Genomic DNA, 27,831 nt, shown 5'->3' with positions numbered 1-27,831 from the left:
GAGACCAGACGACTCTCGAAGCACTCTTGAGGGTTGGGGCAAGAGCCCCGCCGGCAGCGGCGGGAAGAGGGTAGAAACGGCAATTAGGGAATTTGCAATATAGCAGACAGTGGGTAATGTGGCAGTAGTATGTATTGGGGGGACCCTGCCAGGAGTAGAATATGGCTGCATATCTACTAGGACAGGGATGGAGAGCCCATGCAGTCATGAGGGGTAGACAACCATACCTGCCTATCAAGAGCCAGCCCATGTAAAGTCGAGTCACAGCTGATTGACAGGTGACAGTAAGGAAAGGATTGCCACCTACAAAGCTCTATGACTACAGGCTTCTCGCGCCCTGTCTCCAGACTACAACTGATTATAAGCCTGAGCATAGAGGTGCGTTTTTAATCTAGATTGAAATATTGAGACTGTGTCTGACTCCTTTATAAATATTGGAAGCTGGTTCCACAGTAGTGGGGCCCTGTAGGAGAAAGCCCTACCACCTTAGGTTTTTGGAAATTTTTGGGACTACCAAGTAGCCTGCGTCTTGGGATCGGAGTGACCTTGTGGGCTTAAAAGGTTATATATGTACACAGGTGCACATCCATGCAGAGCTTTAAAAGTCAGGAGCAAAACCTTGAAATGTATCCTATTCTTAATGGGTAGCCAGTGAAGCGACGCAAGTACTGGTGTAATGTGCTCATACTTCTTAGTTCTGGTCAAGATACGAGCAGCTGCATTCTGCACAAGCTGGAGACTCTTTAACGAGTTATTAGGGCAGCCAGAAAGCAGGGCGTTACAGTAATCTAACCTAGACGTAACAAACGCATGGATCAATTTTTCAGCATCCCCAACTGACAGGAAATGTCTAATTTTAGCTTTGTTGCGCAGCTGAAAGAAGGCAATTCTGGATATGTTTTTTATATGGGTGTCAAAAGATAGATCAAGATCAATGGTGACACCAAGGTCTTTAACGACCATATTATGTTCAGCCAAACAAATTGTCTACTCTCACCACAGTTTAAGGTGAGAGTAGACAATTTCTCCCTTAATATTTTGGGACCTAAAACCAACATTTCAGTCTTATCTGAATTTAGGAGCAGAAAATTTGAAAGCATCCAAACCTTGATATCTACAATACAAGCCTCTAACCGTGAAAGCGGCAGTGCTTCGCCAGGTTTCATTGAAATATAAATCTGGGTATCGTTCGCATAACAGTGGAACTCTATGCCATGTGCCCGGATAATATTGCCAAGTGGTAGCATATATAGCGAGAAGAGTACTGATCCTTGTGGAATACCGTATTTCATTATTGAGGAGCTGGACTCTTCTTCTTTTAATTTGACAAACTGTTTCCTGTCACATAGGTATGTATGCTAGCGGCAACTGTGTGTTGTCCTGCGGGGCTGCTAGGTGTAATTGAATTTGGCACGGTCCTCCAGGCCACGGGGTTCATCCCCTCACTAGACAGTGCCTTAACAGGACAAGCCACCCAGCAGCACCCTTGTTACTTCTTTTGTCAAAATAACAGGCCTGCTGAACTTTTGGCTTTCTCACGTACAGGCTTTACTTCTGCTGGCAGTCATTTCCTCAGTGCCTGTCAGGATTTCCACAAAGAACAAGATATGACTGGTCTAGAGTATACCTCAGTGATGTAGAAAAAGTGTTTTGAATAACAATATCCCTTTGTGACACTGTGCCGTTCTCTTTCCCAAGAGCAGTGCACGCCAGTTTCTTAGGAGAAGTTGTGGTGTTTTTTGTGCCATTCGCACACACCGAAGGATCGGTTTCATTTTCAGGTTGATACGAAAATTTTCCTCCAAAGGTTTTTTAGGGGGATTTTTTGAGGGGTGGTTTGGAAGCTAAAGAAAAGCACATCACTTGTAATGGATCTGTCCTCGGGGTGCATATTCTTATATTTCTCTTTTTCCTTCATTCTAAACACTCTTAACTTATACGACCATGAAAGAAAATCTGGAGCTGCTCTTTTACAAAGTGGCTTGAACTCTTTGATCTTGGAGAGTTTGTGTGTGTTGCAGGGCGCTGTGTGTCCACTCCGGGCTCGGTTCTCGCCCCTCAGAGTACCGTCACAGAGGGGTCGGGGGTTTGGTGGGGGCAGTTCCGCAGCTTTTATAAACACGGAGCAAAATGGGGGTAGGGGGTCAAAAACAAACCAAACCCCCAATCTGCTGGGTCACACAGCGTTTGGTTTCCAGGCTTTCTCTAATCAGAGAGTAAGTGTGCCTCCAGGAGGAGGCTCGAGCCGAACAGCTGCAATTACCCAGCTCTGCAGGGTGGTCCGTGGTTTACACAGCATAAGCTGCCCATTACTTACCTGGCTGCATTGTTTTACTTTTTGGACACTTAGCCATTTTGCTAAGCACTTGATGATTTAAAGAGCCCATAAAAACGGCAGGACCATGGCCCCCTAACAACCAGGGCTGGCCGTGGTACCGCAAAGGGACTTTTCAATTTAGAGAGGCTGGAATATGTATCGTACAATAAACCATTTAAACCCCAAGCTTAGCATAACATAGGAATCATTTAAAAGAGGGAAAGAAGGTTTTCGTTAGATTGCGGCCAAAGGATCTGCAAAGCTAATCAAGGCTCTCAAGGCCAAAGTGACGGCATGTAGCGGTGATGGTTACACGTTTCGCAGGTTAGTTGATGGAACGCGTTTCGCGGTTCATCCATTCTCATTGCGCTTCACCTTCTCCCGCTCTGGTTTTTGTGATCAGTTTCTTATCTTTGTTTTTGCGCACATGTTCCAGAAGCAACACATACAGTACACCCCTCTTCCCCCATCTCTGCCATTCCAGTTCCTTATACGACTGAGCAACTGGCCAAACCATTTCAGAATCGGAGGGAGTCAAGCCATCACTCAAACTGTTAATGAGATAATTTGAGTCCAGGTCTCCAGTGCACTTTGCTTTGTCAGTTTTGGCTGTTAACAAGTCTAGCTTCTTTTTCTCTCTCCCCTTCTCTTTCTCCCCACCTCTCTGTCCCCCTTTCTTTCTCCCCACCTCTCTGTCCCCCTCTCTTTCTCCTCATCTCTCCCCCTCTCTCCCCCTCCCCCCTCTCTCTGAAGGACACAATGGCCAAGCGAAACACAGTGATTGGCACGCCCTTCTGGATGGCCCCGGAAGTGATCCAGGAGATCGGGTACAACTGCGTGGCAGACATCTGGTCCCTGGGCATCACCTCCATAGAGATGGCTGAGGGGAAGCCTCCCTATGCTGACATCCATCCAATGAGGGTGAGTCCTGCACTGGGCTCTTGCCCCCTATCCCCCACCCCTCACATCCAGATGGAGGTACGAGATTCAGTGCTGACGGGGGGCTGACAAACTGTCTCACTCTTTTAAAATTATCCTCCTTTGAGTACAAAACTGAACTCTGGATGACCTAGAAATACTCTCAAGCACTTTGAATTGCAGAGGGAATAGACAATTACAATGGGGCAGGCATAAATGTTAGCTCTTTGGCTACAAGGGTGTTTATGAATACAGTTGTAGACGCCAGCAAACAAAACAAAATTAGGGGACTGACAGTTCGCTCCCCTGTGCCAGATGTGAAGACATTTCCGCACACTTATTTAAGGAGACCCTTTTTCTTCTGAGCAGTCTTCATAATAAGTGCAAATGGTAGGCAGATTTTAATGAAAGAAATTATCAACACATTTAAGTATTATTTATTACTACAAAGAAATTGTTACTGCCATTTAGCAGAAACTCTTATTCTGAGAAACCTTCAACGCAACAAAATTGTGTTAAGCGACAAATTTTCGTATACATATAACAATATATTGTTTTGTTTCTCTGACTTTACAGTAGACTGAATGAGCCATATGTAACCATATTTCATACATGGCTGAAAGGAAAATCTTTGGTAGTGTATTTACAAAGTAATGTGTTCCTTAGGGTTTACTGGGGTTTGCAATGCATTCTAATATAGTAGCATGCATTGCTATACTGTATATCATACTGTAGATTGAAAATAAATCCACAGTGAAGCACAACCAGAGGAAAATGTAAACCGTTTCTCCACTCTTGAAGTTAAAGGAATTTTCCACATCTTGTCCAGAGTCATGTCACTTGTTGCCTACAGTGTGGTCGTCCAGCTTTTTTCAACTTCTGTTAGATTCCCCTCGTTGATTTTCACCGCACCCTTAAAGTTTTTGGGCGGTTCTAGTAATTCCTTTGTCGTTTATCACAATGGGGGAAATCGCAGCTATGGTAGATGCATTGTTGCAGGAGAACTTTGGTTTGAGAGCTGTGTAAGTGTAATGGGGTTTAAAAGTGGGGCTGCTTTATGTGGTTTAGACGGCTGTGCTGTGCAGTTCTTGGCTGTTCTGCGGTAATGCTAGCTTACTGTTCCGGTATTCCCTTGTGCCGTCATTAAAACCCTGTGATGTGCGCTGTTTTTATTAGATCACATGAAATAAACATCCCGGTGATGTTTTTGATGAATACAGTTTACTGTTTACTCTTTTCCATGCTACATCTTGCACTCAGCCTAATGTAAGTTAATTTGCCAAATCAACGGGAAAAAAATTCTAATCGAAAACAGGGCCCTGGCACAACATCCACATTCCAGTGGCTGTTTTAAGTATGAGTGGGCTTTAATGTGGTGATTGCGTTGTTTAATTCTGAAATGCCGTCTCCAAAAAAATCAACTTGATTTTTTTTTTGAATCTCTGTCTTCCATCTGCATTCATTTTCAGTTTATCAGGTTTACTTTTCAAGCATCCTTATAAAATTGAAACAAAGACGTTTTTTAGAACTGAATCACCTTTAGGTTAACCGGTTGTAATGTCTTTCTGTTTCTCAATGTTTCCTTTGAAACACTCATATGAAAAGGCAGTTGGAGTTTTCTTAGTCCAGGCTGTAACTCAAGTGTTTGACTGTTTGACTGCTGGCCAGACCATAATGTGGAAAAAGGTGTGGAGCTACCCGATCCTCCACAAAACTGTCAAGCCTGAGGCCCACAGGCAATCGAATAGAGAAGTCTTGCCCATTGGGGACCTTGGCAAAGCAAGTAAGCGCACTGAGGAAAATCAAAGCAGCCAGGGTACCTGGGGGAGGTATAATTCTTATCGACCAGCATGAGGGGTGACCCTCCTGGAGTCTGATGCCCCACCTCCTTGTGGTTCCTGGCTCTCTGGCCTTCCGTGGGCAGGGTCCGGCACTGCCTCCATCTCCCACAGCGACATCCGAGCACCGGGGGCAGGATGGCGGGTGTCCACATTCAGGATGGCATGGGGGAAATTGCGGGAATGGGGAGCCTGGACCAAAATGGCAGGACTCCGACCCGGCCCCCTCTCCCCAGGAGAGGTCACGCACTGCCGGCCCGAACGCGACCAGAGGCAACCCTTGTTCCTGCTTAACAAACCATCAAAAATCCTCAATTATCAGGACAAAATGTCACCACCAGGGATGCAAATTTGGAAAATTTAATTAGGATTTCTTTAAATGTTCTTTTGTTTTGGTAGTTTAAAATAAACAGAGGGAAGTATCTTGACTCTATTGCTGTTTGCAGGGGGGCTGTTTTAAGGTATTTGGCCTCAAAGACGGTCATATATAAATAAATATATATTTATTTCTGCTGAACGGTATTAAGCAAATATACTTGATTAATGAAACGGACTATTTTTCTTTATAGCTGCGCATTGTCCACGATCCGTTGTGAAAAAATATAAGGCACAGATTTCACAATTACTTTGTGCCTGTGGTTTATGAAGAATTTAATAAATATGATGATTAACATATATAATTGGATTGTTTACTTTCCTCATATTCAGCTGTTCCTCCCCTCTGTCAGTACTGCATATTTGGGCCCTGCAGTACGTGGGTTTCGGCCATTTTTACCACGCTCCTCCAGTCAATCCAGGCATTTAGATTCTCCATCAGCAGTGATCGCATTTATTTTTTTCTAGTGCAAGTCGAGGCATTTTGGCCTAACCCAAAGAGAGATTTCTTTTATTCAGTAATGTATATGTGTATGTTGTATATAGTACTGTATGTATGCTTGCATGTTGTATATAGGAATATTGTGCTGCCCAGTAGTCCCCCTCTTTTTTCTGCCACAGGCTCCGATGGTTTGACCCAAAGGCAGCCCGTTGGCAGTTGGTTGTTTCCTGGTCCGCTACTCTTACATTTTAATGGAAGTATTACATGACTTCCCTCAGCACGGTTTCAGAGGGGAGGAAATGGCAGATTGAACATAAACAAGATTAGCTTCCCCGTTTGTGTGCTGCAGCCAGCTGCTGCTTTGCGCTCGGCGGTGAGTCTCCATCGCTGCCACTGCGAGAGAGATAGAGATAGAGAGGGGAAACTTTTCACATTGGATGTCATGCATTCTCTTACATGGTATCAGAGGTGATTGAAACAATCTTAAAAAAAAAAAAAAAAACCAAGAAAATGGGGTTGTTTGTTTTTGCCTTTGGGTTTATCATATGGATGCAACTTATGCAGTGTGAAGATATTTTTAGGGATATTTTTATCTTCATTTTGAAACAACACAACTTTTGAGATACTTTTTTTATTCACCAGATGTTGTAGCTACAGCCTCTTCAGTGCACAAGTGACCCGTACTGTGTTTTATCATTTTAACGCACTGCATAAAAGAAAGATTCCTTCTTTTTCCCTCTTTTTTTCCTCTTTCCCCCTATCCTTCTCTCTCAGCTTGTGGAGTCCTGTCCTGAAACTAAATATAGAAGATTTGTTGCTTTTTCATACTATGTTCCGCTTGCCAAAATACACAGTCGCTGCTTTCTTAACCTCGAGCAGCGATCTGTGTGTTTGGAGTGGAAGCGCTGCTAAAGGCGAGGTCCTGCTCCACACGCTGGCTACTCTGTTCCCCGGCTAATGGCATTGGGCTGTTGTGCTTTGGAAGCTGTGAAATCGGCAAGACCCCCCTACCCCCCTATACCCCCCCCCCACCAGCCTTGTACACGTTTCACCCTGCTGCACGGTTGCTGGAGGGCTGCAGTCCTTAATGTTTTGCTTTGCCATTAATATCCTGCATCAGTGAAATTAATTATCATTAATGGTGACAGGATTTCCCCCCCGGCGAGGTTGGTCATTTTGACTGACCGGTGTTACGAAAACAAACAAGAAAAAGTAGTAGTCTGAAACGTTAAATCTCTCTTGGCTTTGTCCGTATTATCTTTTCATAATTGTGTCTATGTTTCTAAGTCTTCCATTCTTTTTTCTGTCAGTACACATAAATACAGTATGTCCACCAAGGCAAACTGGCTAATTGGGTGTTGGTCACTTGAGTCATTGTTAAGGCCCAGTGAAATCTTGGGCAGTTATCTCACGCATAATTCAGTCCTCCACCACCAAGGGCTCAGTAGAGCCTTTATTTCAAGCCAGGAGTCAAACAATCATGCAGTTAATTGCAGCAATCATTTCATTTAATCATTCAGTTGCTGCTTAATTCGATGCCTGGGGTGAATGAAAGCGCAGATGTCCGTTGACACTTACCACGTTGGACTCAGTGTGTAGTGTATGGGATAATTCGGCAATTCATTAAATCTCTGCCAAGAACGCATGAAATATTTTTTACATGAGGTGGTGGGAATTGTTGATTTAAAATGGGAAACTTCCACCTAATTGCAATGATAGCAATGATTTTGAGGGGAAAAAAACAAAACAAGCTGTTTACAGTAGGGGCACAGAAATAAATAAAAATGGACACCTGTGTCATGTATTTTAGTAAGGAAAATATCCATTGCTGTAAATGTAAATTTTATAGGTAAATGCAGTTGTCTGCCTCTTTCTGTTTACTACCTCATGTATTAACATTGATTTTTGAGCATTTTTACAGAGATGCTGTTACTGTGTGTTACACATTTTAACACAGATGGCGTTCGGCCTTCTGCGTTAAACTGGGATGTATTTATTCAGCTGCATTCGGTTGATCCAAAGACATTTTGGAACTTTCCTTAGCGTGCTGTTTGTAATTTTGAAGTTCAGAGTGACAGTCCTCGTCAGAGCTTGGAATGGAATCAAGTGTTACGATTTCTCCATGCAGACTGCTTTAGGGGCAAAACTCCTGACAGAAATTTGTGAGCTGGGTCACGGAACAATTTTCTTTTTCTTTTGATCTGGGTGGTAATTTATAATTGCAGTAAATTTGTAAGCATAGAAAAATTTGTAGGTATAGACAATGTAAACTTTTGTGAGTATAGAAGAGTGTTTGGTTGGATATATGAAACTGTTCAATTGACAGACATTTAGGAGGCTGATTTATTATTTTTAAAGCCTGGTGTAAGGAGTTTGCCCCATCTTTTGCAATCTGACCTTTCATTACATTACATGTATTTGGTAGACACTTTTATCCAAAGCGACTCATTCTTTTGAATAATAATACATTTTATTTGTAGAACATTTTTCATAGCGCTCAAAGAACTTTACAGAAAGGTAATACAAAAAACATCAACACAGCAAAATCAGGAAAGTCGGAAAAACAATGTTTAAAAAACCAACAAATTAGCACAAAGAAAAGACTGGAATTATATTAACGGGAGCACAGCTAGTATAGATTAAGAACAATGTCTGGACTGCTTTTATTGTTGATTAAGTTAGCTAAAGGATTGCAGGGTTTAAAAAGGTCTGGTAAGCACCGCTAAAACGATGTTCCTTGAGCACCGATTTAAAAATAGTCGGTGTATTTGCCTCCCTGATCGCCCTGGACAGGACATTCCACAAACATGGAGCAGCAGAGCCAAAAGCTCTGGTATTGTTCGCACAAGGAGGATTCAGCAGACTTGCAGGTGCTGATCTGAGAGTTTACTCTTCAGTAAAGTAGTGTGCCTAACTACGCAGGGCCTTATTGATAGAGTATAATTTTGTGCTCTGTCCTAAAGCTGTAAACCTGAAGAATAGGGGTGATATGATCGCAGTATTGTGAATGGGTAAGGAGTTGAATTGTTGAGTTCCGGTCGTAGTGCAGTTTGCCTAGGACTTTGTCAGTGATTCCACCCAGAACAGTGTTACAGCAGTATTATCATGAGGTTTCAGAGGCATAAAAAATGGTTTTTGTGTCATAAAAGTAAAATGTCAAGGAGGTCTTAGTCAGGAGATATTGAGCAGGTGGAAAAAGGCAGTCTTGGTAATACTCTTGACATGGGCCTCAAAGGAGAGAGCAGAGGTTAAAAATTACCCCAAGGTTGCAAACTTGGGTTCTGGGACAGCATCAGTGTTGATGGAAATTGGTGTTTTTATGAAAATACTTTGGTCCAATCACTGGAATTTCAGATGTATTTAGCTCAAGAAGGTTGAGCTGCATCCAGTTTTTCATGTCATCTGTGCAGTTTGTAAGAGTGAATGAGATGGGTAACTGGATAGCCTTGGTGTTTCCACTCTCTCTTCTGTGCCATCTGGCTCTCCACTGTAGTCCTCTACCTTTATCCCCTTCATCTTCACTACAATCTTACTCCTGCTGAAGTCTTCCTCATCTTGCATGTGTTCCCAGGTTACTTTGTGGGGTGTTTCACAGGGAATTCCAGTAGCGCACAGGATCGAGCACATGATGCCCAACATTTTAAGTGGATCCATTGCAGGTTAATAGGTTATCTACTGAGAACTGTCCTCCCATTTCTAAATGAGTTTTCAATTAGCTCAAAATAGGCGCGTCCATTCGGCAACAGTATAGCAGAGGAAATGCAAAACATACTGCAGTCGGTGGCTGGTTTCCCTTTCTTTGATTAATCGCCCTCAAAGTAAGCGGCAGGACCGGTCCAATAATTAGAACAGAAAACACGCCTGCCCTGTGGCTGTAGTGTTTTTATAGGCGTACAGATTGCGGGGTAAAATGCCATTTATTTTTCAAAACCTGGATATCTCTTCAGAGTGATTTTTAAAATGCTTTAGTATGCTTGATCTCCTTTGATAATGTGCCGTGAAGGCATTTAGTCTGAACCACAGCCATTCCTGTTGCCATTAGCGACATTCATCAGTGTAATTATGCTTGATTAATAAAGCAGACTGTATTTGTTTTACACCTGCGCATTGTCATCACCTAATATGACAAGAAAATAATACAAATAATAGCACATGCTTTACAATTCCTTAATATCTATTGATTACAGAAATTTGATGGATAGCATTGTAAGATGACAGAACATGATCATTTATATAATCAGTGTGCTGCAGTCATGCAGAGAAATAAGCAGAAATTTAATTGGATTTATAAGAAAATATATTTTCATTCATCATGGAAATCTCTGAATTTGATACCGTCTGAGTTTTTTCACGCAAATTATAGGGTCTATAAATGTGAATGGTATGAAATTATTATTTTCATAAGTACTGCATAAGCTCACCGTTTCATGGCATGACAGGATATCTAAGCCAGGGGATTTTTAATTGACCTCAAAAATGTATGTTAATTTATCCAGTGGTGGGATAGGTAAGGTATTTTGACATGGAGGTTTCATTAGCTGATTTCTGTACTTGCACAATTTTGAATGGAATACGTGCAAAAGTTATTCTTGGACTTCCCAAGACCGCTTTTTGTTACTTTGATACAGTTTTTGAACCACAAATAGAAAAACAAAGTAAATTCCTACATCCCTCCCTTTTCCAGTGATAGAATTTTATTGCCCCCCCCCCCCAACTTCCCACTGATGATGTTGTCTAATCAGTCGTGATGCAGCTTAGCACCCTCTCTCCAAGATTTGTGTGGAGTATATCCTGATGGTACCAAGCCACTCAGAGAATTCTCAAGCACCATCTGGAGTTTAAAGGGCGAAACAGAAGGCTTCTGACCTCTGGGCTCCAGAGTTGCAGCACTGAATCTGCCCGGCATCCCTGTCCCGTCTCACAAAGACAGAGGAGATTGGGGCCGGAGGAGCGGGGCTTGATTTGTGTGGGGCTGGGTTCACCGGTCAGAAAGCGCGCGGTGACCCGCCGGACGGGAGACCAAGCAGGCCCAGGCAGTTGGCAGCTGTGCACTCCCGGTCGTATCATCTGGAGCCGGTAAACGCCAGCATCCTGCGTTGAATTAGCCCTAATTCTAGAATAAACAGAGGAGCACAGCGCTCCAGCCCGAGTACAGGGGAACGGGAGAGAGCTGGAGAGATCGCTTTACTTGATAACGGTTAAACTCGGGAGAAGCCTCTGAACTGGACGACGTGCCTCCTTTTATGTCACGATTTCAAGCAGGTCCCCTCATTCTTTTTTTTTTCTTCTTGTGCTTGTTCTTCTTCCCTTTCTTCTTCTCCTCCCAAAATGATCCTCGCACCTAAGAATGTCTCTGCAAGCGTTTAGCGCGGCGCTTTGAAGCGGGGTCCAACTGGCCGATCTGTCCGAGCTTTGTTGTTGTTCATTTGAGCCCCATATTAAATCATACGTCCTTGTTGGCGTTTCATCGTTTCCAACTTTGAGCACATTCGCCGGAGGAAGTTCCCCCGTTCCGCTCGACCGCGGCTGTCAAAGCTTCTGGCGTGTTCGCCTTGCCCTTCCTAACGTGGCCCTAATTACGCCGTGACACTTTAAATGCCTTCCCTGTTGGCTTTGGAGTGTTTTTTTCCCCCGTTTTTACTGCGCGTCTTCCGGAAGAAACGGCGGTCGTTCGCAGGAGAACAAAGTGCCCCCGCATCGCCTCCAGTGAATGCCCCTGTGCGCTCTCCATTGCATCCTGGCCAAATTCCCCATCACACCTGCTCTGTCCCGATGCGGTTGCGTCCCATCAAAGGGGAAGCGAGTCCGCGTGGAGGCCAGGGTTGTTCAAATTGCCCGGTGAGAAGGCTAGCTGTTTCTTCTTCTGTTCTGGAGACAGCCCAGACAGTCTACTCAGAATGGGTCAACGTAGCCTTAAAGATTCAGTCGAACGTTAGCGGAGACTTCAAAGACGTTGCTAGAGGTTCTGTGTCAGGAGGCTGACAAAGTGGACTCATGACAAAGCTCAGATCTTTTCCCGCAAAATCTGGGCAAACCAAGAACCCATATTTTGTGGTCAAAACTCACACTTGGGTTACACACTGACCGTGTTTTCAAACAGAGCTCAAGTCCTGCAGATTTTCAAAAGACAAATTGCGCATATCTGGATATCATGACCACATCGTTGTTTGGGATAATTAGTCCAGTGCATCAAAGATTCGCTACCCATGGTTCATTTTTGCCAGGATACAGCTGTGCACAGCCATAAAGGTGTACTCTTGGTTTCTTGTTAAAAAGAATTTATTTTCTATTGTGCGAGACCCTGAAAGTATAAATGTAAAAGTATGTACCAATCGGAAAAAATAAATGGATCTTATTCAAAACCATTCCAAAGGATTTATTGCCTTTAGGCACCTGTTTTATATGGCCAAATGAATGTTCCAAAAAACACAGTGGCCCGTGTTTACTTTTTTATTCAATAACGTTTGCATTTGATTTTAACAGGCCGCCTTATAAAAGACCGCGTAAGGACAGAAAGACTATACAGAGGCATCGTAAAATGGGTAGTGGACCGCGCCTTTTTATGGCTAAGCATAAACAGTAGTTTATGGCATGGAATCTACTGGAACCTTGCATAACAGGGCACCATTTAGGAGTTAATCTCTCCTCCTTTAGTGCTGACCCCTAGGAAATGTTAAGACCCTAAACTGGGGATGGGGGGGTTGTGGAGACACTGCTGCCTGTTCTTATCTTGTTGTCAACAGTCGGCCTTCACCTCTACAACATGGAAACTGCTATCTCTTTTTTTGGTCCCGATTGCTACCCTTATTTTTTATAGCTTTACCACCCTTTGTGTGTGACTCTTCACCTGTGATAGCGTTCAAAGGTGCATCTACCCAAAGATAACAGTTTACAGTAGTTAATTGGTGATTAAACGACAAGATGCCCTTGTAAAAGCTTGCTACTAGTGTTTTCATGTTTAAATGTTTTGAAAGCATGAGCTTATAATCTGCATGTTGTTATTCAAATTATTAATTGTTTATGTGATCAATGGCATATTTTACTATGGTGCATCATTAATCGTGTTACCCCACCATTTTTGCCTTCTCAACCATCTTTATTTGGTAGTCCACTGGTATTTTGCCAATAAACACATTCATTATAAAGTTATTAAAATTATTATTTTCTTGGCAGCGGTCATGCACTTTGTATTTTTGAGGCCAGTTTCACAGCTTGGAGGAATATGCAGGAACATTAGATCAGTGCTGGGTGACTGCCATTTTGTTTAAGAACCAGTTTATGCTGTATCATCTGGACAATTGGAGATTATTTTCCACTCACCCTGTTTACTGCACAGGCCCTGAAATACAGCCTGTTGCAATCAAAATTTAAGCTGTAACAATTAAAACATTCAGTGGGGCTTTTTGGCATCTTGCATAACTTGTGCACAGTTGTGGATTACGTGAGATGAGATCAGTTGGTATATGCAATGCGCTGCGGAGACTTTGTTGGAACCTAATGCCGGAATGGAGCTTCTGGATTTTTGTTTGGCTTCGTGTGAATGATCAGCAAGCCTTGCTTTTGTTTTTCTTCATCATCCCCAATCACATGCCAAAGTGAAGTCTTTTCACTTTGCACAACGCCAGACTGACTGCTTTGTCCCATAAAGTGAGTCTTCTGATTTCATGTTGGGGTCACATGGCGGAAACCTGCTGAGCGGCTCTTGTGGGGCTGGAGAAATGCAGGCCGGATTCTTCCGCGAACACGCCACCCTGTGTGTGTAATCATACCGCAGAATGGCCCGCAGACGTGGTTAGTCTTTCATTTTGGATTCCTCTGAGCTGCAGTTGTCATTGGGTTAAAGAAGAAGGCCGATAACCCCACCCCCCCACCCATCTCTCTAATTCTCTCTCTCCTTCCCACTCTCTCTCTCCCTCCCTCCCTCCCTCTCTCTCTCTTTTCTCTGTCAAATATTTATAGCTGATGGGAGATAAGATTATTTCGGCCCTGGACCTCTTAGTGCCAGCTGCCTCAGTACTTTGCTCACAATAAAGTGTGAGATGGGTTCCAGCCTCGGGGAGGTTGTTTTGTTTGGAGCACATCCTTGGGGCGTATCGATAGGAAGGTTAGACTCAACGAGGCAGAGAGAGCATTACTGAGATAGCAATCTTTTTGCCTCAGCTTTTTTGATGAGTTTGCTATCGCCAGCTTTTTAAGTTTTTGAAGACTGTTGTTTTTACATATAGAAATGACCAACGCAGCACAGGGGCTGAATTATTCAGTGTATGTTTTTTGTAGTTTTGTAGAAATTATGGTCTTCTTGCTCCCTTGAGACGGGCTGTCCATACTTCGAGAATTTTCCCAACAATATCAAGTTTGCTGCCAGCCCTTGAGCCAGCGAATCTCATTGGCCTTGTTTTCCTAGGGCTCTCCCCTTACCAAGGAGTTTGTGAGTCACTTGGAAAATGTTTGCAAATGAAAGTTCAAGTTGGTGTTTTAGAGGTGAGATGGACTGTGTACACTTCAGACAGTAGATCTGCTGGAGCATTGTGTGAGAATTAGTCCTGAGGCTATATCAAACAGGCTTCATTGAGAATCAGCCCCGAGGCTATATCAAATCAGCTTCATTGAGAATCAGCCCTGAGGCTTCATCAAACAGGCTTCATTGAGAATCAGCCCTGAGTCTATATCAAATCAGCTTCATTGAGAATGAGCCCTGAGGCTATATCAAATCAGCTTCACTGAAAATCAGCCCTTAGGTTTCGTCAAATGATCTTCGCTGAGAATGAGCCCTTAGAATGGGTTTCGCTTTGACAATTTTATTATGAAGTTTGAAATTGAACTTAGGATCTAAATGAGGTTATGGTTGCACCTGTGATGTCACAGTAAATGCTGATCATTTCTGCCACCCTCTCGTAAGTGTCACGCCCTTCCACAGCTATTTTAGGGTGGCCTTCCCTTTAAATTTTAAGATGAAATGAGAAATAACACCGTTCAATAGATTGCACTGCCTGGGCTTGCAGATCAAGTTGCTGCGCTATGCTGATAGATGGGGATTTTGGCCCTGGTGTGTTTGCAGCAGAGACAGCAGCTGTGTGTTTGCTGAGGGGAACAAGGACATTAGCAGAAGGCCAGGGGATTGCACTGGCTGACACGGGGGGCAGGTGGGAGTATCAATCAGTCAAAGTCATTTAAGTCTCACTATCAGACTGCTAAAGATGGCAGATTCCTCAAATTCTGCAAGTCAGTGCAGCTTTGCAGGAGTGAGCCTGTAACGCTTTGGTAGTGTTGACTCGGTGGAATCTGTTTGTATTTGGATAAAAATAAAATAAGTCTTGTAGTCTTGTAGTCTCTGAAACAAAGTGCCAGTAACCAGGGGACTGTGCTTCACCAGATATGGTCTAGCCTAGGTTATCTGTGGAACAGGTGTGTATGTATGTATGTGTGTGTGTGTGTCTGTGTGGTCTGTGTGTGCGTCTGTGTATGTGTGTACACACTTGGGAGGAGTAAAGTCCTGGCAGTTTATAGTGCCCTCTAATGATGATTTTGTAGTGCCCTCTAATGATGGATTTCCCTTCCAACAATAGCAAATACATTTCCACAATATGGACATTCTGAGGCCAGTGTCAGTATCTATATTTGCCTGACCATATTGGGCGATATATTATATATGAGTCTTGAGTGCTACTGAGTCTGTATAGGCTTTCTTGTAATGGTGGTTGCTAAAAATGATAAATTAAAATGAGTATGATTAGGCTACTTTTTGAGCATGAAATGTTCTCTTAGTTTACGGCATGAGCAGTGCATCAGTTACATCGCCTCCCTCATCACCTCAGCCAATCCTATTGGCCATAATCCTAGCATTGGTTTTATACGCACAAGCTTGTTTTAAGCAGTTTTTGGCCAGTAATGATGTAACCCCAATATCATCCTCCACCTCTATTTCCAGGATGACATTATATATTTAATAGCATTGCAAATAATTAAAGTAAATTTATTTGTTCCCTGAAAAAAATTATGATGTCCTATATTGAGGTTAAGCTACCAATGTGATTGTCCTTTCGACCTCCAGTCTGAAACTATCCGGTCATCGAACGTATTGTGAAATTCCCCAAGAAATTGCGACGTGGGATACTGAATTTTGGGTTCCTGGTGAAGTTTTTGGGGAGTCCATGCCTGGTCTTCATCAGCTTAAGCAAGGCCTAAAAAAGGAAAACCTATTTAACAATCTTTAAGATTGCTCAGCAGTAAAAGGGGTGTTTACATGCTCTTATTTCCCAGCTGATAAAAAGGTGGATTTTACGGTTTGAAGGCAAACAGTAAAAGGCCTTCCCTGTTGTGTCCATGTTGGAGGATGTTTTTTTCCCCCCCTCTTTACTTCCCCTATGCTGAGTCCTCCAGGACGGCTGAGCAGCGGTGCATTATGGGCGTTATCCTGTCCCTGTGTGCAGTGAGCATGGTAATTACGGCACGGCAGAGAGCGCAGGCGGGGGGGATGAAACGGGCCGTATCAGAGTGGACGCGGAGAATCCTCCCGCAGCCCCGACGCTGCCGATAAGATAAGGGCCCGCGAGATGGCCGCTCTCGACTGGGGGCCGGCGTCGGACGGCCGGGCGACGCCGGAGACCGTCTCGCCCGCTGACGCACGGCGGAGCGGCTCGGGGGCTTTTACGTAAACGGACCGCCACACGTGCGCTTTCACTCGCGGCGCGTCGGCGTTTGTCTCTGTCCGGCCGTGCGTATGGAGACCCACTGTACATACTGGAAGGCATGGCAACACGAGCGTAATTTCACTAGGTTGTTGTGTGCGCCTAGCATAGTTACGTGGTTTGTGAGCAAAGATGCCGGCGATGTAACATTACTATTGACTTTTCTTTTTTTTTTTAAAGAAAACAAAGAAAACCAAAAGTGACATTCTGATAATTATGACAAATCTCTGAGCTTTCTTCAGTCTGCTCTTTCCTTTTCGCACTGAAGGTGTGAATACCAAAATGCACTGATGGCGGCATTCTGCAAGCAGCAAAAATGCACGCACGTTCAGTTTCAAAGATGAAAGTATTTTTTTCTTTTGTCTCAGGGTGTCTTTCGCTGGAGGCCTCATTCCATGTACAGTTTATTCTGCACACACATGCAGCAGCAGTCTAATGGCAGCAGGTTTTATGGTTTCACCTTGACTGCCCAGGACAAAGGTTACATTTATGGTTGATATTATCCACTGGCCGTGTATGTGCAGTCTAAGCGCTGAATGGAAGAGGCACAGCGCAGTATTATAAAGACATTACTTGTGTTTTTTATCTCGGTCTAAATAGCTACCACCTTCTAGGGAATGGCTAGATTATCTGCGCAGATAAGAGGACCGTGTCATGGCTCAAAGGGTATTGGAAGTGGGGCGTTGACCTCCACCGCGTGTCACATTGTGTTTTGACTGTAACTATAGAGAGGGCATCGATACTGCGATTAAATTCTCTGATAATTTTTGATGAGCAGTCAACAACTTTTCATGCAAAGGCTAACAGAAATATGGCTTCCGTGAGCGTTTAGTTATAGCTTCCTGGCAATTTGGTTTGATCTTCATGTCACCTGGTTGTAAAAATAACCAGATAAAGAGACCCTCATGAGTTCTCAGATCAGGCTTATTAATATTTACCTCTGCATGCATGCCTGTATCAATACAGAAAATGTGTCACATTTGAGCAGGCAGTATGCTAACTTTAGTTAGCTTCTAATGTGGAGAGTTACTTAAAGCAAGTGAGCAGTTCAGAGGACACACATGGCGTTGTGCAGTACTCCTGAATGTTGAAGCAGTGGGATAGGACATTCCTCACTGGGATGGAAAATTACAGAATAATGAAAAATGACAATGTGGTAATTGGTTAAATGCAACCACTTGCCCTTGTTATCAGGCCAAATTATCATAATTATATGATCTCTCATGTGTACATCACTGCCTTACTTCATCCATACAGCTGAAACAGATTCAGTGCAAAAGCAGGAAACCGTGCCTCCAAATTCTGACCACTCTGGTTCAGCAGCAGGCTAGTTTTTCCACCATGACAGTGATGGAAGGCTGTTCTGTAAGTGGATTGTGTCTGGCTCAGTTGCACTGCTCTAATGCAGAATACTTGATTACTAGTCCTTGATTGAAACATATGTATGAAGAACCATCAACATGCAGGCCTTATAGAAATTAGTCTAATGTTAATTAGTGGGTATTACTATGACTATACCCATCGCTACTGCTTCTGCTAACTTGTCACTCCAAATACAACTATTATTTCTGCTAGGTATTACAAGTCAATGTCAACCATTTTTGTGTAGTTATAGTGTTCAATTGCTTTACTAATGAAACAAGGTGGACATCAAGTATTTAGAAGGTGTGTGAAATGTGTCTCCATTAATCCAGCCCAATGTCAAAATGAATGGCTGTCCTTTTGGAAAGTGCCGTTGGCTCCCCGAAATGAACGGTCGTGTCGGGCGAGGCCCCCTGGCGACGGTGCGGGCGAGGCCCACTCAGTTGTCGCAGTGTGTCAGGCCCCTGAGCCCCCATTATCTTGTGTTTGTGTTCTGGCTAGACATCGTCTATAACGAGGAGCTCATTAGTTAACTCGTTTAGATGGTTGGCTATTTCTGTCACGGTGCTCATTCGTCTAGCGCGTACACCAGATCAGTGGAATGCTTCGGAGATGTGTAGAGACTACTGGAAAGAGATCCGGGATTTGCCGGTGTCTTGTAACGCTGCTCTTCCCTCACACACCCCCCCCATGCCCCCCCCCCCTTCCCTCCCCGCCATGTCCTAATAGCATCCAGATGTCGGGCGCTCCACCCCAGTTACTGTTACCGTGCGCAGAGGAGTTAGCTGTGATCCCCAGCCACCTGCTCTGGATTGAACTGTGTTTTAGTTTCCGACGCGGAAGTCGGCAGGCAGAGGTCGAGCCAGCCTGTTTATGGACGCGGGATTCTTAGGTCAGGGGAGATGGCTCCGGCGTTTATATGCCGATACTGTGAAAAGACAAACCCTTCCTCACAGAAGGGGAGAGGTGACTTTTGAAAAGGTAATGGAGAATGTTATTTATTCCAGAGACTGAAGGTCTATTTTAAAACCGTATCCTCTCCCCTAATGTGCTAAGAGATGGGCCGGGGGGGGGGGGCAGTCTGGGGCAGTTGGTGGACGCGGATTAGATGGTGAGCCCAATCAATGGAGGAGGGGGGGTTCGTCTGTGACAGCTCTGACCAAAATGAGTTAAACGCACTGCGAACCCCCACCATTGGGTTTGATTGTGAACCACAGTACACTGCTTCATCTCCATGGAGACCATTTTACACTATGTCAACCTGCCAGGTCTGTTAGTATTGACATGCAGTAAAATTCCTTTAGTGAGGCACACTTTGATTGTTTCACACTGATCATACGGCCAATCCTTTCCCCCCTTGTGTGTAAAGTTATCGGGGATAAGGACCCCAAATGGTAAACGGGCTCTGACAAACAACAACCTCATTTCACATTGTTGTTGTTATTAAATATTAAAGACACCTGCTAGGGGAGTCACGCAAATACACTTTACCTCCATTGACTGTTCTCAGACCTGCTCGGGCCCTAAATATTTGATTATTTGGGGCTCAGGACTTTCTTAAAAGGCACATTTCAGCTTTCGTCTTACGAGCAATGCAGTGCAGAAAATGCCTCCTCACAAGAGCCGAAGCCGTTATTGCATTAGCCGGCGCTGGGTACGCTAGCAGAGCCCTGGGCCTGTTTGCAGGCGGAGGGGAGCTGGGCTCTGCAGGCCCGCGTGGTGGAGTAAAGCTTATCTGACGGACGAAGATGCACGCCGAGCGGCACTGAGGTGAGGAGCAGCTTCGGGGACCAGCAACAGCCGGAAATAAACTCGCACGGCCACGGGCTCGCTGCAGTTCCCTTTACTGGGAGGAAATTTAATGGGAAATGACTACATTGGTAGCAGATGGACCAGCTTCCTGGATCTCCGTCACGGTAGAAATCCTAGAACCCCTCAAATTTGTTCACCAGATTTACAGTCCGATAGAGATGGCGAATCGGGGGGAGGGGGGCTGCCGGGGAGGGGGTGTTTATTTGGCTAGACCCGAGGCGCAGGGAACTCCTTGGTTCTTGCTTCTTTTTGTAACCGCCGTGCCCTCTCTCTTCTCTCTTGTCTTATTTTTCTTTCGGCAGGCGATTTTCATGATTCCCACGAACCCCCCGCCGACCTTCCGGAAGCCCGAGCTGTGGACAGACGAGTTCACGGATTTCGTGAAGAAGTGTCTGGTGAAGAATCCAGAGCAGAGGGCCACGGCTACTCAGCTGTTACAGGTGTGTCTGTGTGTGTGTGTGTCTGTGTGTGTGTGTCCGTGTGTGTGTGTCCGTGTGTGTGTGTCTGTGTGTGTGTATGTGTGTGCATAGGTGCAAACGTATATGCATCTGCGTGTGTGTGTGTGTGTGTGTGTGCATCTGCGTGTGTGTGTGTGTGTGTGTGTGTGTGTGCGTGCCCTTGTGTATGTGTGTGCGTGCCCTTGTGTAGCTGTGTATGAGGTAGGTTGAGTAAATGGTGGCTGGCTGTTCATGCTACACTAGCCTGTGTTGTCCTGAATTGCCAAAATGACTGGCTATTCAGTAGACAGAAAATTGATTAACAGTATGCATCATAAACACGTGTATAATTTTACTGTTTATGATAATAATAATAATGGAAAAGTTCGTTTGAGTTTTTGAACATGTTTTCCCAGTTTATGAGTTGCTGAGTTACAGCCGTGCCGGGGTGCCCAGGGGTTTGGTTTGAAACCTGAATCGCATGAGCATGCGGGCCAGCAGCCCCAGTGCTTTCTTCAGTGGGCGAAGTGGAACTGAATGTTGCGTTTGGCCACCGTTTCAGAAAAGACCGCAAAGCAGATGCAAATTTTTCGCCACGGGGCCGAACGAGGCAGAAACGCTGGTGCGGGTCACGGTGGAAACTGTAATCTCCTCCCTCTCCCACCTGATGGTATTGTTTTTAGTGCAGGAATAACTACAAAAGCATGCTTGAAATGTTTGTTGATAATTCTGATTAGCCGAATAAATTAATTAGCCGCTGAGTGAGCGAGCGGGGGCTGCTTTATGGTACTCGAGCAAAGTGGAACGATCGCGGTGGAGATTGTGCCAGAAAAGTGATTCAATTTGACGCTGGGTACATTGCACTCTTGATGTCTGAGCCTCTCTGTCCATATCTGGAGCGCACATTCCTGTACTGTTTATCCCAGTTAGTTGAACATAATTAAACCATACTCCTAAACTTCTGATGAAATGTGCTGATTAAAGACTGGATGGGGAGCGGGGAGGCGGGGGCTGAACCCTTTTAATAGACAAGTGACTCTCTACCTCCCCCCCCCCCCCCCCCCTTGTGTCCTGGTGTGGAAGTCGTTCTGCGGTGTTGATTTTTATTTTTGCGAAAGGTAGGCCTCGGTGGCCCGGCAACGGCTTTTTAACGAGGCGTTTCTCTGGCGATCCCGTAAACCCGCTCCCTCTCGGACGGAAGGCGTTTTTCTCTCGCTCTCGGACGGGAGGTTCTCCCCGCGTCGCAGTCGGTCCCGTCAGGAGGTCCTCGCGGCTCGGCGTTAAAGGTCCATAAAACACGAGCGGGGGGAAAAGAAAACTCCTCCGGTTCCTCGTCCAAGGACACGGGGGGAAAAATGCGTTCGCCAGGCCGGCTTGGCCCGCGGCTCCGCGCGGCGTCATTTCACCTCCGCGGAGGCGTAGCGGAGTTTCTCGCTTCGGATACGAAGCGAATTTCTGTTTCCCGCGTGCGGCCATTCCTTGGTTTCCCGCTGTTCCAGGAGTCTGCAGTGTGCTTTCGCTCAGGCTCCAGACACTCGAGTGTACAGTTGGAGATCATGTGACATGAATTGGGTGTGGTTCTGTACTGAAGAGCACACATTGGTTTTGAGGACACAATAGGCTATTAGGCTCATGGCCTACATTTCTGCACTTGATACCTTGTGCTAATGCAGTGGCAAGCAACCCTGATCCTGGACATCTACCGTCCTGCAGGTTTTCATTTCAACCCTAATGAGGCACACTTGCCTCTACTGATTAGCAGGTCAACATCATCTCTAGCTGTTGAGTGAGGTGTGCTTTGTTAGGGTTGTAATGGAAACCTACAGAACGGTAGATAATGTAATGTAGCTACACCCAATCAGCTGAGGAACTGTGCTCAGCTGTCAGTCACAGTTTAGTCCCTCGACCTGTAGCTTCACCGCTCATCTTCTGGCCCTCCAGCCTCATCGCTGCCTCTGCTCTTGTAATCAACACAGTTGGCCCTAGTCCATGTTTTAAGCACTGTGCATTTACCAGACTGGAAATCCTGACCCTCTGTGTGTGTGTGTGTGTGTGTGTGTGTGTGTATCTCTCCCCTCCCCTTCAGCATGCCTTCATCAAGAACGCCAAGCCGGTGTCCATCCTGCGGGACCTGATCACGGAGGCCATGGAGATCAAAGCCAAGCGGCACCAGGAGCAGCAGCGGGAGCTGGAGGAGGAGGACGAGAACTCGGTGCGTAGCGCTCAAAGCAGCCGCTCAGCACTGGCGGACAACCACAGGCCAGCGCTCAGCGTTTCAGGGGCGGGTCAGGGGCGGGTCAGGAGTGAGGAGCCCATCGATGCGCTAGCATCCTGTCCATTGGGCATGTTTTCGTGTTGGGATTGTGGATGAGCCAAACCACACGCAAGCTTTCATTCATCGGTCTGTTTGTCTCTTCTAAACGTACGTGAGGGCGAGGCTGAGGTATCGAGTCGAGCGATAGACTTCTCAGCCGCGTAACACCCAAGGCCCTGTAATTCACGTCCACTTCCGCTGCGATGAGCTCACGCGCGGTGGTGTGCTGAGGTAAGCCGTGGGCGCTGCTGTGCTTTGAGGTCAGTTAATTTTACATAGTTACGAGCTGTGATACATGTGAGCTGGAGCCCTGGCTGCCTTTCTGCATGAGTGGGAGTGGAAGCCTGGTGCCCAGCGCGCTGGTTACTGCAGGAGAAAAATGCAGCACAGTGGGGTCCTGCACAGATTTCAGATGCAGTAGCTCCGCTATAATTCAACACTGCACGTTGCAGCCCTGCGCATTCCCTGCTTGCTTGCAGGTAGCGATATCCGTGGATACTGTCTGGACCAGGATATTCAGTGGGCAAGGGAGGGGGTGCCCCTCAGTCGTCCCGTCTTCCCCCCCTCCCTCCCTCCCTCCCTACCCCGATGCCAACCACACTGCTTTCCCAACCCGAATCCCAGTGTTTGGATAGCTGCTGAGGCCGTTCTTCACATTTTTCGAATTAACGGAGAAATCGCCGCCCGCTTAGCCGGACGGGAGGTTAATCTGGATATCAAAGTTTTTCTATTGGTTTAGGCATTACGGAACACGGCGACCACCCCCGGCCGCCCAGCGGCATTCACCGTGTGACGGGGAGCCGATTCCGAGGCTGAGCAGCTGCGGCGGGGGGGGGCGTGAGACGACATTGGGCGGGGGCAGGTGGAGGGGAAGCCCTCTGTTGCCGGGAAACGTGTGAGAAACATTTATAAATATAGCCGCCCGGCATACCGCCTTTGGCAGTCGGGGCCGGCTATTTAAGTAAATGGCATTCTGTGCAGATCTGCACCGCGGTAACGTGCCGGGAAGTGGGAGAGAGGTGAAACGGGCGTGCGGTGAGTATGCCTCCCCCGGGGGTGTGGAGTGGGCGGAGCTGTCTCCTCCTGCAACTGTTGAGGCTTCTTTCTATCCGCTCATTACACACCCACCCACCCCCCCCACCCCCTCCCCAACTTTTTTCATTCCTGATCTGCTTTTTGATGGGATTTAACCATCCCCCATGGAATTCCTGTGGCCCCTCCCCTTTCCCCATGCAGACAGACAGCAACACAGACAGAAAGAGACGGACAGATGGAATAAGACAGACAGATAGAATTAGACAGATAGACAGACAGACAGAGACAGACCAATAGAATAAGACAGACAGACAGACAGACAGACAGCTGTCCTGCTCCTCGGTGTTTCTCCGCTGATGCCTCAGCCCCATGGCGTAATCACAGCCCTCTGACATATCCACTTTGTCATTTTTACAGGCCGCTGATGGTTGTCCTGAGCTCCGGGGCCTGAAGGCTCTATTTTAGGCCTTACGGTAATGGTTTTAGACACCCGCCGCACCGGGCCGGGGCTCGAACGCCAGAGCGCTGTGGACTTTGGACACGTCTCTGTTATTATCGGCGTAATCCCGAAATCGGCAGTTGGCTCGCTCTGCACGGGCTGCGTGTGTTGCATCGACAGCCGTCACCCCCGCTTTGACGCAACTTTTCCACCAGGTCCCGCGGCTCTGAAGTTAAACTCGCTTTAAACGCCCGTCTCGCTTCATCACCTCAAGCTGGAAATTGCCGCTTTAATTAGATCTGCGTTGCTGCAGAAATGCCCTGTTTTCGGTGCGACCCCTGGCCCGGCTTGTTTTCCCTCTGCTTCCTGGGTAATATGCAGCCATGTTTGCCGCCAGTGTCGGGTGACGCGGCCCAACGCCAGACCTCTGCTTGTCACTGTCCAGACATGCTGATGGGGTCATTTGTTTTCACACATTAATTTAATTCTGTCCCCAGACAGGGGTCAGACACCTGCTTTCCATTGGCGGGCTGAACGGCCACCTGCTGGTGTTTTCACTGTGCCACGGCCAGCCAGACTTTGATTAAGAGGAGAGGCTGTTCCTGACTGCCGCAGACTCCTCTGACCTTCCCCATCGACCCTTCTCACTTTTCTCAGACTCTTTCTCTCTCTTCTCTGGCCCCTCCCACTCTCCTCATTGACCACACCCATTTCCCCACATATGCTTTTCTTTCACCCCTCCCACTGTCTTTATTATGCTTTCTAGAGAGCTCCCCTTGGTCCCCAGTTTCCTCAGTGAAGGGCTACAATAATGCACATTTGGCTCTTCCCCTTGTAACTCTCAACCATAGATGTATTACACTTAGTGTAGATGAACGCAGTCACTGTCTACAGTCAAATTAGCATCAGTGGTTGCTAAACTCGGGTCTGGGTATCCCCAGGGGGTCCTTTGCAAGAAGGATATTATTTGAGATTGACATTTCCATATTTCACCTTTTGACTTTTAAACAACGTAAAACATAAATAATAGCATAAAAGTCTAATATGGTTAAAAGGCTTTGGCCTATAGAAATATGAACAGTGTGGGCTACATTAAGGTTGAAGGTCACCATCCAAAACTGTGAAAAACAGGGAAAGTCACAGAACTGCTAAAAAAAATGGCTAAAATCATGGAATCTATGACACCTGCGACTTCTGTGACAAACACTTGGCCTTAATTATGATCATTATGAAATTGTATTACGTTTGTATCATTGTAAGTACATTTCATATAAATAGTAAATTTCAGACATGCTTCGGCGAGTTGCTTCATTGCGGTCTGTAGTGGGTGTCTAATAAAGTTTCAGCAGTTAACCGCTGCAGTGAGATGGGTCTGTGGCCGAGGCTCGGCTGTTTTATGCGATCGTTTAAAAAGCCCTAAATTAGACCGCAGGAGCCCTCACACGGAACCCGCAGCTGGAGGGCCGAGGGCCTCAGATGCGATTGCAATCTGGCCGGGGCAGACGGCCCGGCCCCCCGGCCCCCCGGCAGAGCCCCCAGCGCGGGTGAGAGGTGTGAGAGCAGCAGGTGTGTGCGGAGGAGCGCAGCCAGAGGGGGTTCAGCTCAGTTCGGCCCTCTTTGAGGATCCGGAGGCGGTGTTCATCATCACGTGCTTCAGATGTTTCCACTTTCTTTGATTTTTGGAATTAAATGGTACGCGGTAATTATACGCAATCTGGAGTGGAAACACCCGCCCCTGTGACTCAGTCTTCTGCTCTCCGGAGAGCCGCCGTCAGTCCTGCGCGTGTGGCCTTTGGTCAAAGCCATCCTCTCTGTCTCCCGCTCCTCGTGACTGAACCCCGGAACAGTGTGGCTCGTTCGGGTTGTTTGCTCCCTTAACACCCAGCTGCGTCGTCAGGCTGTGGAGGAGTTTACATCAGCGTGAGCCGTAAGTCACTTTCGAATTTTATACTTTTCTGTGAAAAACCGAGCAACGGCGAGAGCGGTCTTTGGACGCGGCTGGGGCGAAGGCCAGAGCACTGCGAGTTATTGCCTCTGGCAGAAGCACAGTCAGGTAGATCCCGCAGCGTCTGACGCTCATGACTTAAACAGACCCCGCATACGAGACGGGGCGCGCAGGTGACGCCCAATTAGCAGCATCTGGGCGCACGCGGCGAGGGTGGGGAGGGGTGGGGGGCCCCCACGGGGAGGGGAGCGAGGAGGCCAAGGTCGAACCCTCCGTCCTGGAAGGACGTTCCAGGCTGCAGTCATCACCGGCGGCGTGCGCGGCGAGACCTGCGGTTTCACAGTCCAGGGGCAGCCGGCTGCGGAACGAGGACTGGCCCGCGGCTAGCCGGCTTTGAAGCTCTACCTTCCCCCTCCCTCCTCCCCGTTCCCCCGCACCTCCACCCCCCCACAACCCCTCCAGCAGAAACAAACAGAATCCGAACCCATGCAACCAGCAGACTGCCTCCTGCAATCAGTGCGCGCCTGTGGAAGGAGCCAATCAGTGCCTTTCCCCCCAGATGTGGCTCTGCTATCTAAGGCCCGCTTGTTTCAAGGAGCCCCCTTGCCCCTGGAAGTGGGTTTCTGCAAACCAAGCCCTCTTCTGGAAATGACCAATTAGGGGTAATGCGGCCCTCGTTTCCTCCCCGATGCCAGCCCAAATTTGCGCGCCGGCGCTATAATGTGATCCGATCCGCGAGATGCGTGGAAGTGGTTTTGGAGAAGCATGAAATGTTTCTGTCTGCCCCCCTCCCCGGCCCCCAGAAAAGAGCAACAGGAAAAAAAGCTATGTGTACGTAATTGCTGCGCTGCCGCTAAGCGCTAATTGAATTGAGCTCCCCGGCGAATGGCGGGTGGCTGCTGTGTCTGCCGCTGTTACAGGGGGCCACGCTTGGAGTGATGTGGAACGGGGCGGGATCTGCTCCCCTGCAGTTCTGTGCTGTCGCCGTGACTACTAGGGGAGGCGGGAAATGCTGGGGGCTGCTGGGATGAGGCAGGGCCAGAGAGAGCGTAGTCCGGTTTTTCCCCACTGTCTGTGTCTGTCTGTCCCCCGCACACTTTGAACGTGTGGCTGTCCCTGGGCTCATGCCCGGCCATCCTTGAACGCAGGAGCCTTGAACTGCCGTGAGCCGTACCCCATGCGGAGTTCCAGTTGCCGCGTCTCGCAGCGCTTCCTGCTACCCTCTTCCTGCCTCGGGCAGGGGGGGGGGCAACCCTTTCCTGAGCTCCGTCACCCGGGGTTACGCGAGCGAAGATCGCAGCGGGGGGGGGCTGGGGGGAGAAGCGAGCCGGTGGCAGAGCAAATGAGCCGAGGCGACTTCCTTTCACCGGCCCTCGGAGAAATCCCCCCTTTTCCGAGGGGTTTGGGGTTTTAGCGCACCCCCAAAGGTTAATAACACATTGGGACGTTTGACGGATAGCCAGGCTTCCCGTAAACCCAAGCCCGGCTAGTACAGCCATGCACACCTCACATCTTCCATGACGTCAGGAAGCCTTGGCTGCCCCGGAGAGGCGCTTCTCCACAGAGCTTCGTTTGCGGGTGCCATTAACGTCACCTGCCCCCACCGCACATTATCTCTGTTTATTAGCCTGATTGCAGCTCTCCTCGGCTTCGCCCGACGCGTCATTCCTCCTCCGCTCTAACGTAAGCCGGCTCACGGAACACGCAGGCCTTGCGTTCCTCGCCTCCCGTGTTTAATTGTCTTTCCGTTAGAAGCCCGATCCCGTTCGCCTAATGCCTTTTAAATGCTTTTTCCTAAACACAGACGCGGCCGCTCAAACCAGCGCTAACGGCGGCGCTGCACGTACCGGGCAGCCTGACAGACAGGGTCACCTGACCAGACGGCTTGATTAGACTGCAGGCTCTGGTG

General features: G+C 47.1%; 1 protein-coding gene across 2 annotated transcripts in view; it reads left to right on the top strand.

Annotated features, from left to right (window-relative positions):
- Positions 1 to 27,831, top strand: part of LOC135257687 (serine/threonine-protein kinase 3) — an 80,493-nt gene that overhangs the window by 18,646 nt on the left and 34,016 nt on the right. For both annotated transcript variants that reach the window (XM_064340706.1, XM_064340715.1), the window contains exons 6-8: positions 3,071 to 3,238; positions 20,055 to 20,192; positions 22,276 to 22,401. In XM_064340706.1, the coding sequence (XP_064196776.1) occupies positions 3,071 to 3,238; positions 20,055 to 20,192; positions 22,276 to 22,401 (432 nt within the window). The remainder of the gene's footprint in view (positions 1 to 3,070; positions 3,239 to 20,054; positions 20,193 to 22,275; positions 22,402 to 27,831) is intronic.

Source organism: Anguilla rostrata, chromosome 1, assembly GCF_018555375.3.
Source record: "Anguilla rostrata isolate EN2019 chromosome 1, ASM1855537v3, whole genome shotgun sequence".
NCBI classification, from domain to species: Eukaryota; Metazoa; Chordata; class Actinopteri; order Anguilliformes; family Anguillidae; genus Anguilla; species Anguilla rostrata.
The sequence above is the reverse complement of the archived record's forward strand: the minus strand, read 5'-3'. Positions and strand labels throughout refer to the sequence as shown.